General features: G+C 40.4%; 1 protein-coding gene across 1 annotated transcript in view; it reads right to left on the bottom strand.

Annotated features, from left to right (window-relative positions):
- nampt2 (nicotinamide phosphoribosyltransferase 2) overlaps positions 1-17,800 on the bottom strand; it is a 34,358-nt gene that overhangs the window by 14,512 nt on the left and 2,046 nt on the right. Inside the window, exons 2-8 of the mRNA XM_022219777.2 lie at positions 10,916-11,051; positions 10,180-10,283; positions 9,953-10,081; positions 5,999-6,157; positions 4,548-4,678; positions 3,000-3,225; positions 7-126 (exon numbers count right to left, since the gene is read on the bottom strand). Coding sequence (XP_022075469.1) covers positions 7-126; positions 3,000-3,225; positions 4,548-4,678; positions 5,999-6,157; positions 9,953-10,081; positions 10,180-10,283; positions 10,916-11,051 — 1,005 coding nt within the window. The remainder of the gene's footprint in view (positions 1-6; positions 127-2,999; positions 3,226-4,547; positions 4,679-5,998; positions 6,158-9,952; positions 10,082-10,179; positions 10,284-10,915; positions 11,052-17,800) is intronic.

Genomic DNA, 17,800 nt, shown 5'->3' with positions numbered 1-17,800 from the left:
TCTTACCTCATCTACTGAGGTGAGGTCAATGCCATCTCCTTGGATGATTCGCAAATAAGAAGGCAGCACCTTGTATCCCACAGAGTTCAGAGAACAGCCAAAACACTCCTCCAAAATCTTGATGACCTACAAGTGATAAACCAATGATTTTAATTTGGAATTTAATTCATACATGTAGGCATAAGTCATGTGAACCCCAGTTAATTTACATTTCATACCGTTCAGCAAACAAAAACCAAGCAAGTGACAATTAAACAATGATAAAAGAAAACGTGTCCAGTCTGCAAGCAGTGTAATGGGACTTATGTTTAAATGCTGAAGCAACGCCCAACAAGGTGTTGCATCGAGCATTAAGACTGAATATTTGTAATCTGAGGGATAACCATGTCAGATATAGTAACAATCAGGAGCTGCTCCAGACAAGCATCTGTTTATTAGGATTTGTTCTTCATGCACCCACCGTATGAAACATGTCTGTAACAAAAAACAAACAAACTGGGAACTCAGTTTATTATATAAGAGCATTTTCATCAAAGTACAACTGGATTCCTGAATACTAGCCTGTGTCCAGAAAAAAGTTTGGTCGAGTGGAGAACCCTGACAGAAGTCACCCACAGTTTTAATGTGATGTCATACACTAAGTAGCCAACCTATTCTCTTGTGAATGACTAGAAAAGCAATTTACATTTCTCTTTGGTACCTGAAGAAGAAACCAAACATGTCATTCATAGGTTATATTTAAAAAAGACCAAATATTACAAATTTTGTCTACCTTTTACTTATAATACCATGTGCTTTAACACACATTTTCAAATAGTAAGCGTTGTGTGGACAAAAAGATGTATGCTTCTACTGTACAGAATAACAGTTATGATATTATAATTACAATGGTGTTTCTTTGCCTGTCCTTGTCACTGCAGAGCTGATCAGAGCATGGACACTTCCCACCACGTAGGAGCTTGCAAGGGTTAAATTTGGATTCATTGAAACTCTGGTATCTTGTAAAATTTAAGCATGCCACATATCAACCACACAGACATCTGTCCAAACATGAATTGTTGACTCACTTCTGTTGTCAGCTAATGTTTCCATTTGAGATGAAGTCACCTTTCCATTTCACGGCCTCTGTATTTTTGTCAGCACATCACTCTCGTACCATTGTTTTTATGTTCGCTCTGATATATCTCTTAAGTGCCTTTTTACGTTCATGTGGTTTAAGGTGCTACACTGTGGTGCTGAGCTTACAACTCACTATGGTGCGGACAACCCTGGACAAGATTAAAAAGTCCTTCAGTCACTACATAAGAGACAATCCGTTTTTTAAAAAATGCAAAAAAACTTTCCATTAGTTTTCACTGCATCTAGACTGCTGATGTTCTGTGAGTTTCTGTGACAATGGAAGTGAATGGCAGAACTGAGAGCTGTGCCCTCAATTAGAACACTTTGGAATTTCATTTGTGTGAAGAGTGGGGCCTGACGAACTAAGAACACTTATAAGAAGCTTTTTTTGTGTCTGAGTAACTAATGTAGTGCATACACTGTGCTGATACGACTGCTTTTTTTTTTTTTTTTGTCCTGTCCGGCAACAGAGCAGGCAGAATGGGGATCTGGCTGCTGCATTGTGCCACACAAGTTTGCTTTTCCAAGGGGAGTTTATAAGTATAAGACTCCCCTTGATACTGTACAGTAATTTATTTAGTTTGAATACTTGTTGATTAGTTAAATATACATAAGTTTGCCGGACCTGACAGTGGAAAGGCAGGAAGAAAGAAACAAGAAGAGAGGAAGAAAAAAAAAAAGAAAACAACAACAAGGGGGGATAGTGAGGAGAAAAGGAAGAGTGCAAGAATACAATTATCTTTCAATTGAAACCGACAACAGACAACAAGCTAGTACACCTTAACAAAGACACACCGGAACGCATCCTACGGGTTTTGTTAGGAAACACAGCTAGTAATTATTCAGATGGTCTATGTGAAACAAACTGAGGAAACATGTCTTTGATATTCTGGCACCAGGACAAACTTAACATCCCACAAGACAACATGGTTGCTATGTCCACATGCAGAGTACGGTGCAATTGTGACTGTGATCATGCAACTATGACCTCTGACCTCCGTGAAGGCCAGAAGCGGGCCCGAGAGCCCACAAGACCCAGGCGAGCCGGCAGCAATCCCAGAGCAGAGACCCGAGCCACCAAACCAAGAGGACGACCACGGATCGGCCCGGAAGGGGGCAGAGGGAGAACCCGGCCAGGACCCCCAGCGTCCAGCGGGGCCGGGCCCCAGGCGACCAAGACCGGCAGCCACCGACGCCGCCAGCGGCCGGAGGCCCAGGGCAGACCCAGCACAGGACCCCGGGCCCCAGGCATCCAAGAGGCAACCCCCGCCCCCCCAGGCAGAGGGTCAACATCGCCAGGGGAACCAGCCACCCCAGACGGCCACCCGGCATACACTGTGCTGATACGACTGCTTTTTATGTGCACAGCACACTAACCACAAGTAAAAAAGTCCAAAAAATATGATTCAAACTTCCTTTCCTAGTATTCAATAAACCTCAAATGTCCTATCTATAACACACTCAATCGTTCTGAAAATAATCCATACTGCTCCGCCCTGAGCATACTCTGCTCAAACACTGTAAAACTACTGTACATTCCACAACAAGTTGTATTACTGGAGTAATTACACACATGGACAAACAAGAAATCAACTCTCAAGAAGAATGATACATTAACTCCCTCATCACAATGTAACAGGATTGCTTTCCAACCTTTATGTTTTAAACTCTGGCTTACTGAATCAGTGTTGGTTTTTATCAGTACACTACAAATTAAAGGTGGAAATGCTCAGCAGTGGTTTTGACTGCTTATTTCACTGATGGTATATCTTTTAGTACACAAAAAACACTAAATGGACATGTTGACATGGTAAAAACACAACGGTTATGATAAAAATGTAGTGCAGAAATTGCTGTACTAATCCAGCTGTACTATTTACCTCAATAAGAGTCTCTGTTGGGTCTCCAGAGTCTGGACGGATCACCAGACAGGAATCCTGGCTGCGCTCCATGACTTGCTCCTTTAGCTTGTCTCCCCAGATATGCTTACAAGCATTAAAGATGTCGTAGCTGTCACTGACCACTGACACTGGCCCAGAAGAGAATTGGTCTAGGACTCTCTCAAAAGCCTCCTTCTCCCTGTTCCTTCCCCATGAAATGATGGTACTGGAAAACGAAAGTAAGAAGTAGTAGTGACCAGTCTTGTGGTGCTTGATATATTAATACTGGTTCAAAATTAAAAAAAAAAAAAAAGAAAAAGCAACTTGTCATGTTGTTAGTTTCCTCATAATTCTCAATTGAACATTTATTTGTATATTTAGTGCCAAATTAACTATAAAGTTGCAGGCCAGATAATCATTTGTGCTTCAGTAAACGGCAACGGGAACTAGACTTCTCTTTTGGTTCCTAAAGACATTTCACCTCTCATCCAAGAGTCCTCCTCAGATCTTCAGTATAGTTTTAAAGTAAAGCAGTGAATTGGTCATCTATCTGAAGGTGCAACTGGAAGCTTAAACAGTTCCTCAGGATGAATGAGAGGCAAAATGTCTTCAAGAGCTAAAAACATGTCCAGTTGCTTTTGACTGAAGCAAATAAGATCACCACGACCTGGATGACTGACAACGTACACCAATACCTGTCAGCAGAATCGTTTTAAACTAATTATGATTTTGACACAGACTACATTTATCTATACATGGTTTAGTTATTTATACACTGCCCATCCATAAAAAAGTTGCACACTCTGATATTTCACTGGACTGCCTCTAGCTCTGAAAACAACACTCATTCGCCACGGCATTGTTTCGATAAGCTTCTGCAATGTCTCCACATTTATTTCTGTCCAGAGCTGCATTCATTTTCTACCAAGATCCTTCACTGATGATGGGAGAGTTGGACTGCAGCACAAAGTCTTCTACATAACATCTTAAAGATTGTCAATGGGGCTGAGGTCTGGACTCTGTGAAGGTCAGTCCTTTAGAGCTACAGCTGTTTAGTCCCAATCTTTTAAAGTCCCTTCGCATTGTGCATGTGAAATTGCTCACTCTTTCACTATTAAACATAGCCGCGAGTTCTACTGTTGATTTCCTACAATCATCTAAGAGTTTGTTCCGACCACATTTGTTCCTGGAAAAGATGATGGTTCTCCACTATCCTTCAAGTTTTAATAATGCATTGGATGGTTCTTAACCTGATTTTCATAGTTTAATCTCCTTAGTTGTTTTCTTTGCTTGATGCAGGCCAATAATTTGACCCTTCGGAGACAGATCAACATCCTTTCCATGACCACAGGATATGTCTTCCAACATGGTTGTTTAAGAAATGAGAAGCTCTCACTGCATTAGCTATAGGGTTAAAGAAGTTATTGCAGCTGAAACGCACTCATCCACGCAGTAATTATGCAATGGAAGGCTCGAAACTATTTGCTTAGTAAAATCCAAGTGGCGACTATTTTTCTGGACAGACAGTGTACATCATTTGTGTGATACCTGTGCTCAGCTGCTGGAATGGAGAAGCCAGCCATTGGACAGGCATAATATCGCTGAGCCATCAGCAGGCCAGCAACTGTGTCTGTACTGCAGAAATTCACCAGATGAGCTGCTCCACCTAATGCTGCAGACTGGAGACAGAGGTGGAAATATTAATCACAGAGATGACTTTGCTGTTCTAAAGAGTTGCTTTCCATTAAATTTAAAATCGACAGTTTAAAATTATTCAGGAACTGCAAATCTGCAGCAGGATTATTAGACCTGAACTGTTTCTTCAGTGAAAGTTATGGAGGTAAAAAATACTACATATAACAGTACTGTATCATGCTACAATTCAAGAACATCAGCATGACAATGCCATATGCACTATGAAGAACCCCCCCCCCCCTTATTTTTCTATTGATGTTAGCCACAGATTACAAGCTGTTTTACAATTGAAAAGTGTGCTTTAATCTCCATAGGAGTGTAACATTATTGCTTTTAAATCTATCCATGCTCTAAATGGAGATCTAACTGAGGCAATCCAGAATTATAAATACCTAAGAATCTGATGAGACTGCAGAGTGGCCTACAAAATTCATGTTGAACTTCTCTGAAAGAATTCTTACACTGACCGAAAAGGATCTTGTTTCTAATGTGAAAAAATACAAAAATCATTACACAATCCACCATAACGTGCACAACGGGTTATAGAGTGCTACAGTGCCTATAAAAGTATCCACGCCCATTGCTTTCCACTTTAATTGATTTAATTAATTTAGGCTTTTTCGACAAGTACTTACAAAAAAAAAACCCTACAATTTCATGTTCAAGTAAAAATGGATTCTTATAAAATAATGTAAGTTAGTATAAACTGTCAAATAAGTAACTCCATAAGCCTTCATTCTCCTTAAAGTGACTGAGCGAAAGGCTGAAGAAATGGGCTTACAAGTCACACAATTAGTAAACTGGAGACCGTCTAAGTGTGTGTGTGTGGGGGGGCAAGTTGCCCCATACTTTTCGCTAGCTGAGCTGCGAAGCTGCCTGCCTGGCTAAATACTGGAGCTATGTCTAAAATTAATTTCTCCATCACTCACATGTATGAAATGACATATGGAAACAGACTCCAGGTTGAAAAAAACTGAAGTTCCCCTTTAACATATGGCCAGTCCATAGGAAAAATAAAGAAACATAATAAACATAAATAATGGCTCCAACAATGTGTCTTCATTTATAATGCCCCAATACATAAGATAGCAAAACATTAACCATCTTTAGTTGAACTCTGAATTAACAATCATGACACCAGTTTACAGAGATGGGCTTTAAAAGTTTCCCATCCTCTTTAAAACATGTGAGATTTTGAAACTTCACCTGTAGTGTAGATTGCACATCTAATAATAATGTTACAACCTGTGCATAAAATATAATATCAGAAGCAGGAAAGCACAAGGACAAAAAGTCTTTTCTACCTCCTGTGAGGATACCCCTCTGTAGCCAAAGTCATGCAGTTTCAGGTCCAGGCCTTCCAGACTCCCTGAGGTAGCCTTCAGGTGTTTGGCTAGGATCTTCTTGAACTCCCTGGATATGGTGGCTACTGTGATGGGATACCACATCTGGACCAGCATGGTCTACAACCACCAAGCAGGGAGAGTTTAAAAACAGAGTGGGCGTGAAGAGAAGAAAAAGAACAAGGTGTATAATCAGTTGGTAAAGAAACAAATAGTTAAACAATGAAGTACAGGCTGCATTGTTAATGTTCTACTCATAAAGTCCTCCAAGATAGGGAGTAACTTCCTAAATACATATTTGGACAACATAAGTTTTACATGATGTAAGAGTGGGAGGTGAAGTAACTGCTGCTGCCCCAGTGAAGATCCTAGTTTTTTTAAAATTTCAACTTAAATTTAATAATTACCACAAGTTATACTAGTGAGGTGCACAATGTCTACTTCCTCTGAAAGGAACATATTAGTATGGAGGCATTTCAGCAATCAAACAACATCTCTATACATTATCTGTATTTATCCTCTGTAGGGTTGTGGGGGACTGGAGTCTATCCCAGCTGATTTACGGTGAAGGTAGTGTTCACCCTGGACAGGTAACAGTCTATCACAGGGCTACACATAGAGACAAACAATCACACTCACATTCACATCTATGGACAATGTAAAGACACCAATTAACAGCATTTCTGTGCAGGTTTTTTAGACTGTGGGAGGAACCCGATGAGAACCCATGAAGGCATAGGAAGAACATGCAAACTCCACACAGGCTGAGATTCAAACCTAGAATCTTCTAGCTGAGAGACAACAGTGCTAGCCAATTGCTCTACCGTACCACTGGTGACTGTTTCATCGTCTGTCACTTTAATGGCGCTGAGCTACTACTGTCCACGCTTACTTCAGGGTGGAGACTCTCTCTGCTTCTGCTCTATTCAATGACCAACAGAGAGGCTCTGTGCTGGTCCTTGAGTTAAATAAAAGGCAGAAAAATGAATGTGAGAACTGGACATTCTGTGGCTTCTAACGTTCGACAGCTGTTGTCTTTAGCTTTTTGTTTCGTGGCTGAGTTTGTTAGGGTTATAAAAAAAATCTGGATTTGAGCAGTGCAGAGCAGCAGCTTGAAAATGGGACTCAAGTGACTTCTGGTTAACATGCAGTACAGTGTCACTGGGCACATTTCAGTCACTATTTCCTACTTGTTTGATTGTCTGACAGCAGAAACAGAATAATATGTAAAATAAAATGGCTTTTTCATGAATTTGCATGTATTAAAATGGAGCATGCAATGCTGTCCAAAAGTGTTTGTTCCCCTACTGAAATCTTCTTTTTTTGCACATTTGTCACACTTAAATGTTTAAGATCATCAAACTAATTTTCATGTAAGACAAAAATAACCCAAGAAAACGCAGAATGCAGGTTTTAGATGATGATTTCATTTTTTGAATGAAAAATACTGTCCAGACCCACTTTGCCCTTGGTGAAAAAGTAACTGCCTCCTTGACTTTTTTTCATTTAAATGAGGACAAAACTTATCATTGTTGTTACTGTATTTGGCTCTAAACCTCTCAGACACACAATATCTAGCCAGAAAGTTACTCTAGAAGACATTGCTTTAGCCTCTAGTTCTACTGTCAAGAACCTTGGACTTATTTTTGATCAGGATGTCGTTCAACATACACATCAAGTACGTTTGTAAGGACGGCCTTCTTTCACCTACATAATACTGTAAAACTCAAGAACATCTCGTCTGAGAGTGATGCTGATAAACTAGTCCATGTATTTGTAACCCTTAGACTGGAATACTGTAATTCCTTATTATCGGGATGTCCCAATAATTCTCTGAAAACTTCCAGCTGATACAAAATGCTGCAGCCAGAGTTCTGACAGGAACCAGGAAGACAGATCAAATTTCTCCCTCATTAGCTTCTCTTCATTGGCTCTGTAAAATCCAGGGTATAGAATTTAAAATCCTCCTTCTCACATATAAAACTCTTAATGACCAAGTTCCGTCTTATGTTAAAGACCTTATTGTACCACACCATCCTAACAGAGCCCTTCCCTCTCAGACTGCAGGTTTACTTGTGGTTTACTTGAGTTTATAGAAGCAGAATGGGAGGCAGAGCCTTCAGTTATCAGCTCCTCTGTTGTGGAATCAGCTCCCAGCTTAGTTTGGGAGGCAGACACCTTATCTACTTCAAAGTCAAGGCTTAAAATTTTCCTCTTTGATAAAACATATAGTTAGGGCTTCCCAGGATCCCCTGAGCTGTCCCTGAGTTATGCTGCCATAGGTTTAGACTGCCGGGGGATTCCCATGATGCACTGGGCTCGTGCTTGTTCTCTCCGTAGATGTCTCTGGATGTGGAGCTACATGTTTTTGATCTGCAGCCGCTGGCCCCATCACCTGCTATCCTCCCCTCTCCCCTGCACTCTCACCCATCTGGTCGAGGCAGATGTTCTCCTTCCCTGAGCCTGGTTCTGTTGGAGGTTTTTCACCCTCTCTATTCTGGGGATTTTTTCGTTCCTTCCCACCATTGGTCATAGGGAACCTAAAGCTAACTTTGGATTGCTGGGTTTTCCATTTTCTGCTCTCTGGGTATAATTCGTAAGGTCTGTAATTTACTATGTTAAGCGCTGTGAGATGACATATGTTGTGAATCTGTGCTATATACATAAAATTGAATTGAATTAACTAGTAGCTAAAGGGTCTCAAAAAACAGCACATGATGCCACGTTTTAAAAAGATTCAAGAACAGATATGAAAAAAAGTCATTATCAGTCTGGAGGCTTACAAAGTCATTGCTAAGGCTCTGGGACTCCAAAAAAACACAGTGAGAGACATTATCCACAAATGGAGAAACATGGAACAGTGGTGAACCTTCCCAGTGTTAAAGTTTTACCTATTTCAGAATGTCCCCGAGCTTTACAATTTCCACAGAGGTTTCACCTTGTAGTATACAACCAAAATTAATGGTAAGGTTAGCCACACAAGCCAGACAATGTGCTGACCACAATGATTTTCCTACTTCTGTAGGGACACTGCTATCAAATATATAAGTCTTCAGTTTCACAGATGCTGGGAGTTTACGAAGACTATTAACTTTTCCAGCCTATAACAGTATATGGTGTGCTTTGCTCATCGAGGAGACAATTCAGAGTTAGCAGAAGAACTAGCTCTAGCAAGTAAATAAACTTAATGGACCATAAAGCAGCTGCTCATTCCAAGGCAGCAGGCAGTGAGGGGGCAGAATTCGGCAAATTTTCAGCTGGAAAACAAATGGCTGCCCAATTTGTACTTAGGAGCTGGAAAAAAATCTTACTTGCTTGTAAAGCTAGGAGGGGGCTAGAGGAATTGCACCGGTAAGCATCTCTATATGTTCACAGCTTTCAGGTTTTTAAAGCATCTGAAACAATAAACACTGATTTTCACCACATGGGACCTTAAAACAATTCTGCTGAAGTCTTTAGGCAGATACCACAGCGCCCGCTCAGAGGTCTTGGCTGTTTGAGTTGTTCAGACAAGTAAAATAACAGAAATCACTGTATATTGTCTGACTAATCTGCTAATTTAATCCTTCCCTCATTAAAAACTAGAATCACAGTCATTGTGGAGTTTCTGTCCATATCTATCCAGATCTGACTTTTGCTATGTGGATATTAAATATCCTCATTTTATCTTAAGAGATATTTGTGCGAGATTTTGTCAAAATAAATGGAAGAATTGCAGAGTTGTGGCCAAGAACTTCACTGTAACCTTTAAACCATAATCCTCAAGTCCAAGTTACCATTTGTGCCACATTCGAGGTAACTCCCATCAGGCATTTAGGAGATACCGCGTTTATGGGAATGGATGAACAACCTGAATACACAATTCCTCTGGCCTCGGCGTAAGAACAAACACTTAAAATACCTTTCTCAGTTTACCTCAATGTAGTTGGTGAGCCAGTAGAAGTCGGGATCAGTGTTTTCCACAGTGAAAAGCACGTTGCCTCTCGGTATGATTCTGCCCTCAGGGACGGCTTTGATCCGGATAGGAAGGCGGCCATCGTGTTTCTGACACATTAACAAGCAAATTTCCTTGAGTTTAGATATATGACAATGAAAGCCTCTGTGTCTGTGCATCTATCTAGACAGACTAACCGTGCGTTTACCTCGAGTACCTTCCTCCAGCCCTCTTCATCGAGCACAGCCTGCTTAAAGTGCATCTGGTAGAAAAGCTTGGCTTCCTGAATCTTCTGCTCTGTGATCACTGGGCCTACAGAAAGCATACTTAGTTACTACAGTTCACTCATACAGAAAAACACACGACTGACTGAAAATCCAGCAAACCTACTGTAGTCTCGATATAAGACAGAATGCAAATGTGACTTATCCGTTTAGTTTCCAATGGTATTTGTTTTACCTCTGAGATGTGAGCTCTCCCTCAGATTACAGGGCTCTACTAGCTTCCATCAAGCACGTTTGCTGCTTTGCCCTGTGAAAAACCTTTGCTGCTTTCTGCCTTTCTGATACTGCAAGTGTGTATTAATTGATCAGGCTATTTTAATGGAGCGTGGAATATTTATGCTTCATGTTCACGGGAATGCTGGATGCAGGAATTTTATTAAGGCATTTATCAAGGCGCTACTTCTATCAACAGTCTCTTATCAACTTGTACGTGTTCTATCATATTATGAAATGAGGCCACATAGAGCCTCACACTACCAGCCAAACGTTTAGACACACCTTCTCATTCATTGTTTTTTATGTAATTATTTTATACACTGTGGATTAACACTGAAGACATTAATGGATGGACGGACAGATCAATAGGATATGGATACAGTCTATCTAATATCTAAGGGATATAGCTCCCGAGATCATTTCTTAGATTACAGGAGAACATACCTGTGAGGTACTTCTTCAGTAGATACTGAAGACCAAAGAAGACCACTTCACTGAACTGGGAATCTTTTTTGCGCCTGCATTCAAAGTATGAGTAGATTTTGCTAACATTTGGAGGATACTGTTTGTAGTGAGTGATCTGAAAGACAAGAAACAGACAGAGGTCAAGCAGATCCAGTTAGCTGGCAGAGATTAAAAAACAAAAGCAGGCTACAACGTAACTCTCATGGTCATTTAACATTTTCAAATCTTATCACACCACACAAATTTGGTCCAGCAGTGCCTTAGTGTGGCTGACCCTGTGCTGATCAGATCCCAGCATCCGAGCATATGCAAAAACAGAATTTCTTCTGTGGGCTCAATAGAGTATGTAACACTGAAATAAATTACTAAAACTCTAGTAAACAAACAGATGCGAACCTTGAAAGCTCGAGAACATTTTTTGTAAGAAAATGTATCCCTAAATTCAGTCAATAGCTCCATAGTTTGGCCTAAATGAGCAACTTTGGACTTTGAAATACATTTAGTTTCCGTGCCCCCATTAACAAACAGGAGTGAAATTTGAAAAACTCTAAATTAGACAGTAAATAAATGCCTTATAACAATAAGCCAGTACACAGAGAGGTTACTGAACCTGTTCTAAAAATTAGAGGCAGACACCCTAATCTAGTTATTTGTACTTTAAAAAATGTTCCACACTTGGCTAGCTTGTTGTTGTTCTTGGTCATGCTTCAATAACAGTCAAAATGTGACAGCAATGGAACGCTCAGGTACAAAACGTTACGCTGGAAGCCAGGGGATTGTGTACTCAACATGTAACAAACATAACAAGTACAAATCTGCCTTTGTGCTACTACAGCACTAACTGTAAAATCAACAGCAACAACCAGTCAGTCACTGAACGAGACAGCTTCAAGAGACATTCACTTTACAGTCTTCCGCTTGATATTTTCCATCTATCTCTTATCAGTTCCATCTCTGTTTGTTCTCTAACTTCAGGACAGGAAATTCAGAATCAGTTACTAAACACGGAAAACTCAAAATTCTTTAAAAGAAGTGATTTTAAGCGTATTTTTTAGTAGTTAATTTTGCCATTGAATGTATATATTTTAGCATTTGCTTTAAGGATTTGTATGAAGCTTTGCAGACAGTATATAAGGCATCAGCATGTTTCATAAAAGGTGCTTGGAGCCTTGTCAGACAGGCTGTGAAACTCCTTGCACCTGATCCAGATGTGTATGTTTCACCACTTCTCACCTCCTCTCTATTACACAAGATGCCTAGTTCACTTTCTATGTTAAATAAAAATCTTAACATATTGTGGACTAAAAGGCAAATGTGAGAACCATTTCACAGTTACAGTTGATTTTAGCAAGAGCTAACTGTATCCAGACAAAGAGTGGAAAACAAATAGTAGTAATAAAACAGGACATGGACATTTATTATGGTATGAAAAAGTAGTAACAGGAGAGACATATTTTCACTCCTGTCTTTTCTCTGACAATACATTAGTACTTTGTAATTTGTAAGTTGTGCACATTATGAGCAATTCTTCCTACCTTCTCGCATTCTGCTGCTTTAGATGTATGTTCAATAAAAATTGTGTGTATTGTTATTATTACCTTTACTTGTCTACCATGTAATCACCTGGTGTTAAGAACCTTGTTCAAGTCGTCTGAGAACTTTCATTTTATCTCATTTATTAGTCTTCCACCAATAGGTCATTAGCAATGTACTGTGGCACATGTCAAATATCACTGCACCTAAGCTGACACTCCATATACTTTAACTTTCAGTCACTCTCAAAAAGTGTTTGCACTGCACCTAAGGTCTCCAACAGAGACATGACAGTGTTGAAGAATAAAAGAATAGCAAGAAACAGACGTGCACACACCAGCATAACTATGTTGTTGGCACGCAGTTAATGTAGCATTAACATGTTGTGCAGTAAGGCATTAAGAGCTGCACGGAGCCAGACAGGAGAATGTATCAGACCTCAGCAAACTCCACACAAAGTTCAGCTGTGAAAGCTAAAACTCACAGTGCCCTGAGTTTAGTGCTGTGGTTAATTATTACATATGTTATGCAACTGGAAATTTTAGTAGAAAACAAAAACACCCAGTCATATGTAGACCATTGACTAATGGTCCTATGAAAAAACATGTAGTTATGCAGGCAACATCATAATAAGAATGACTACTGCTCTGGAAATTCAATCATGGAAGAGTGAATAACGAAACTCATGTATGGAAATTTTAGAATGCATACACAGCAAACATAACTTGAGTGTATAGAGAAGGCAAAGCATCTTAACTGAGGCTAATGGGATTGTCAGCAGTTTTGCATTTTGATTATAACCGAGAATCACAGCTGAGTTGGACAAGGACATACTGTCTGGAAAGCACCAATACAGGGCTGCACACGTGGTCACTGTGGCTGGAAGATTGAACGCATTTAAATGAATATTTTTAGTAAAATTTTAATAAAAAGGATTTCTTTGTCTAACTTTAGAAGCTTGTGTTTTCAGTGTGAGTACATGATACCATCATGACTATATGTAGTGAAGCTGACAAAAGCTAATCATCAATGCAAAACTCTTTAATGAAAAGACAGGACCATTTTTTTTAGATATTTTGATTGCTGTGCACTAAACCTTGTAACCCTCAGTGAACCTTCAGATGAGCTCATGAGAATGCACCCAGTTGGTTTCTATTATGTGAGTGGATAACAGTCACATCCTCTTGGCTGTGCTGCTGGTTTTGAGTCCTTTTCAGGGGTCAGTGGAGCTAATAAAAGCCTGTTTGGTTTTCATCTAGACCTTTGCCATTTGACTGCAGTGCAGACCTTTGAATGACATCTAACAGTGACATCTGACATTTAACTCTACTGAGCTGAGTTACTGTATATGTCCACATACACACGTGGACAAAATTGTTGGTACACCTCAGTTAAAGAAGGAAAAACCCACAATTCTCACTGAAATCACTTGAAACTCACAAAAGTAACAATAAATAAAAACTTATTGAAAATTAAATAATCAAAAACAGCCATTACTTTTGAATTGTTGATTAACATAATTATTTAAAAAAACAAACTAATGAAACAGGCCTGGACAAAAATGATGGTACCTCTATAAAAGATTGAAAATTATTTGACCAGAGTGACATGATTAACTCAGGTGTGTCATTTAATTGACATCACAGGTGTTTCCAAACTCATAATCAGTCAGTCTGCCTATTTAAAGGGAGACAAGTAGTCACCCTGCTGTTTGGTGAAAAGGTGTGTACCACACTGAACATGGACAACAGAAAGCGAAGGAGAGAATTGTCCCAGGACATCCGAAAAAAAATGATAGACAAACATCTTAAAGGTAAAGGCTATAAGACCATCTCTAAACAGCTTGAAGTTCCTGTGACAACAGTGGCTCATATTATTCAGAAGTTCAAGACCCACGGGACAGTAGCCAACCTCCCTGGACGTGGCCGCAAGAGGAAAATTGATGACAAATTGAAGAGACGGATCGTCGGAATTGTATCCAAAGAGCCCAGAGCAACCTCCAAAGAAATTAAAGGTGAACTCCAAGGCCAAGGTACATCAGTGTCAGATCGCACCATTCGTCGTTGTTTGAGCCAAAGTGGACTTCATGGGAGACGACCAAGGAGGACACCACTGCTGAAAAAAACTCATAAAAAAGCCAGACTGGAATTTGCAAAAATGCATGTTGACAAGCCACAAAGCTTCTGGGAGAATGTCCTTTGGACAGATGAGACCAAACTGGAGCTTTTTGGTAAGGCACATCAACTCTATGTTCATAGACTCAAAAACCAAGCATACGAAGAAAAGAACACTGTCCCTACGGTGAAACATGGAGGAGGCTCAGTAATGTTTTGGGGCTGCTTTGCTGCATCTGGCACAGGGTGTCTTGAAAGTGTGCAAGATACGATGAAATCTGAAGACTATCAAGGCATTCTGGAGAGAAATGTGCTGCCTTGTGTCAGAAAGCTTGGTCTCAGTCGCAGGTCATGGGTCTTCCAACAGGACAACGATCCAAAACACACAGCCAAAAACACCCAAGAATGGCTGAGAGAAAAGCGTTGGACTATTCTAAAGTGGCCTTCTATGAGCCCAGATCTGAATCCCATTGAACATATGTGGAAGGAGCTGAAACATGCCATTTGGAGAAGACACCCATCAAACCTGAGACAACTGGAGCTGTTTGCTCATGAGGAGTGGGCCAAAATACCTGTTGACAGCTGCAGAACGCTCATTGACAAATACAGAAATCGTTTAACCCTTTAAGCTTCAGTCAATTCCAGCCGTTTTCAGTACAAAAAATCGCTAATATTCTATTTTTAAATAAAAAAAATTACGAAAAATACGGGGAATATTGGATGCGCATCGGGAGGTGCATTTCCTTGAAAACGACCGATTCGGGGATTTTATACCGACTTCAGGACATGTTTTGGACAAAATAGTTTACTGGCTTGTGTCATCTGATGTAAAAGGTTGGATTATGGCCGTTTTTTGTGGAATCTTTTTTTTGTGTGTAATAATAAACCCGGAAATGTGAGTCGCACTGTGTGCTTTGAAGCCGTGAATAGAGAACGGATGGATGAATATTTGTTTTTGTCGGACAAATGTGTTTTTCTCACCCGCTGTGGTAATCGCATCTGAAAGTGGTTTATACCGGCGGATTCATGAGAATCTAAGCTTTCCATCGGTGTATAGTGTTTGTATAATCGCGTTTGCACCCGTCGGACATTCCTGAAATTCCTATGCAAATTAGTAGGTGTACCGCCGGCGGTACACTGAAGCTTAAAGGGTTAATTGCAGTGATTGCCTCAAAAGGTTGTGCAACAAAATATTAAGTTATGGGTACCATCATTTTTGTCCAGCCCTATTTCATTAGTTAGTTTTTTTTTAATAATTATGTTAATCAACAATTCAAAAGTGATGGCTGATTTTGATTATTTAATTTTCAATAAATTTTTATTTATTGTTACTTTTGTGAGTTTCAAGTGATTTCAGTGAGAATTGTGGGTTTTTCCTTCTTTAACTGAGGGGTACTAACAATTTTGTCCACGTGTGTAGCCTGCAAAATCAAACTGAAAGCTATACACTCACTGACTGGTCAGACACTTCAGCTGCACTACAGTGTAGACAAGGAAAGCTCTCTATCAGAATGGACTGAATCACTTCATAATTTGCACTTCACCTGTGCTTTGGGTTCATCAAGCCTGAGTTCAGGACTGCTGAATGGCCCTGGCCTTCCATAGCCTTCAGCAAAAACAAAACTGATTGTGACAGTCAAATCATTCCATTGAGGTTAACACCATGACATAAATCATTGACAGTTTCAACTTTGAAAACCGTTTTCTTGTCTTCTGTCTATGAAAATTCTGTTAGCCTAACAACAGGATATCAACAGTCTATTTGTTCCATTCAACACAAATGATAAAGCATAATTTAGCACCAAGTCCAGAGCTTCTTCAGAAAATTAGGGCAAACTGTGTACAGAGCCACTTCTAGGTGAACACTTAAATTAAATGACCCTTCTGGTTATCTAGTGCAGTCCATACACTAATAAACATATGGGTATGGATACATGTGTACAGTGGGATATACATCGATCAGCCACAACATTCTGACCACTGACAGGTGAAGTGAAAAACATCGACCATCTTGTTATAATGCAACATTGGGAAACCTGGAGTCCTGGTATTCATGTGGATGTTTGACATGAACACTGCAGGTCAAGCAACCCTCCACCCCCCCACCCCCCATGACAACAACAGTCCTTGGTGCCAGTTGCCACCTTCAGCAAGTCAATGCACCTCGACACATCGCAAAAACTGCTCAGGAGTGGCCCAGGGAACACGACAGAGCTCAGCTGTTCACCTGGCTTCCACACTCCCCAGATCCAGATCTTACTGAGCATCTGTGCCAGGATAAGTCTGATCTAAGCAGGTCCCACTCTGCAACCCACAGACCTCACTGCCACCAACCCGGTGCTGCAGGACATCCACAGAGGTTCTGTGTTCATGCCCCACTGGGTCAGAGGAGTTTTAGCAGCACAGAACAGAATAGCCTTTATTGTTGCTGTACACAAAAATTGTAAAATGAAATTGGTGGTAGTGCACTTATAAAATAGCCTAGCTGCGCTAGACCCATGTTCTGAAGACGCAAGGGTCTAGGACCGCTCAACAGGGAGGGAGGCGGGCTAAAAGGTTGTCTTTCAAATCACTCTGCAGCAACTGGGTAGGTATACAACCAATCAGTGCAACGAATAGGCTGACATAGTTCCAAGAGCGCCGGCAGATTGTGGCTAAGTCCCATTAGCTTCCCAACCAGCGGAGCCAACTGGTATATTAAGGATTTGCCATATCCCGTCGGCATAAGTCCAAATACGTCTTTCTTCTCAATGAAACACTTCAGTGCCGTCCTTTGTTTATCTTTCAAGTTGAATTTTAGCTTCAAATCTTTAAGGGCTGTGGCCAAAGCCGAGTCGAAAGATAACTGTTTATTGTGCGCCGGTTGTTTCTGTCAGAATCGTCACGCCTCTGTCGTCACTTAGTTACGCCCGCCTTCTGACTCTACACTTCATGGTGATTCGTCCGGCCAGTTTTAGGAGAATCCAGCCTTGAGCCTTATGGAGGGTAACTAGACCCACCCTGGCAGAGAATTAAATTCGTTGCCGTGGGTTGTCTAGCGCGGCTAGGCTACTTATAAAATACAAATATGCCAAATGCATACATAATAAAACTATTAAATAGAAAGTCTGCATGTACACACACTAGTGTTGCACTGTCCCATGTCTGACCAAGAGAAAATTGTCCAGATGTATCTGTGGGGGTTCCTCCACACAATAATAGGTAGGTCGTCATAATG

This window comes from Acanthochromis polyacanthus, chromosome 5 (assembly GCF_021347895.1).
Source record: "Acanthochromis polyacanthus isolate Apoly-LR-REF ecotype Palm Island chromosome 5, KAUST_Apoly_ChrSc, whole genome shotgun sequence".
Taxonomy (NCBI): domain Eukaryota; kingdom Metazoa; phylum Chordata; class Actinopteri; family Pomacentridae; genus Acanthochromis; species Acanthochromis polyacanthus.
Note: the sequence above shows the minus strand (reverse complement) of the source record. Positions and strands in the feature narration are given on the sequence as shown.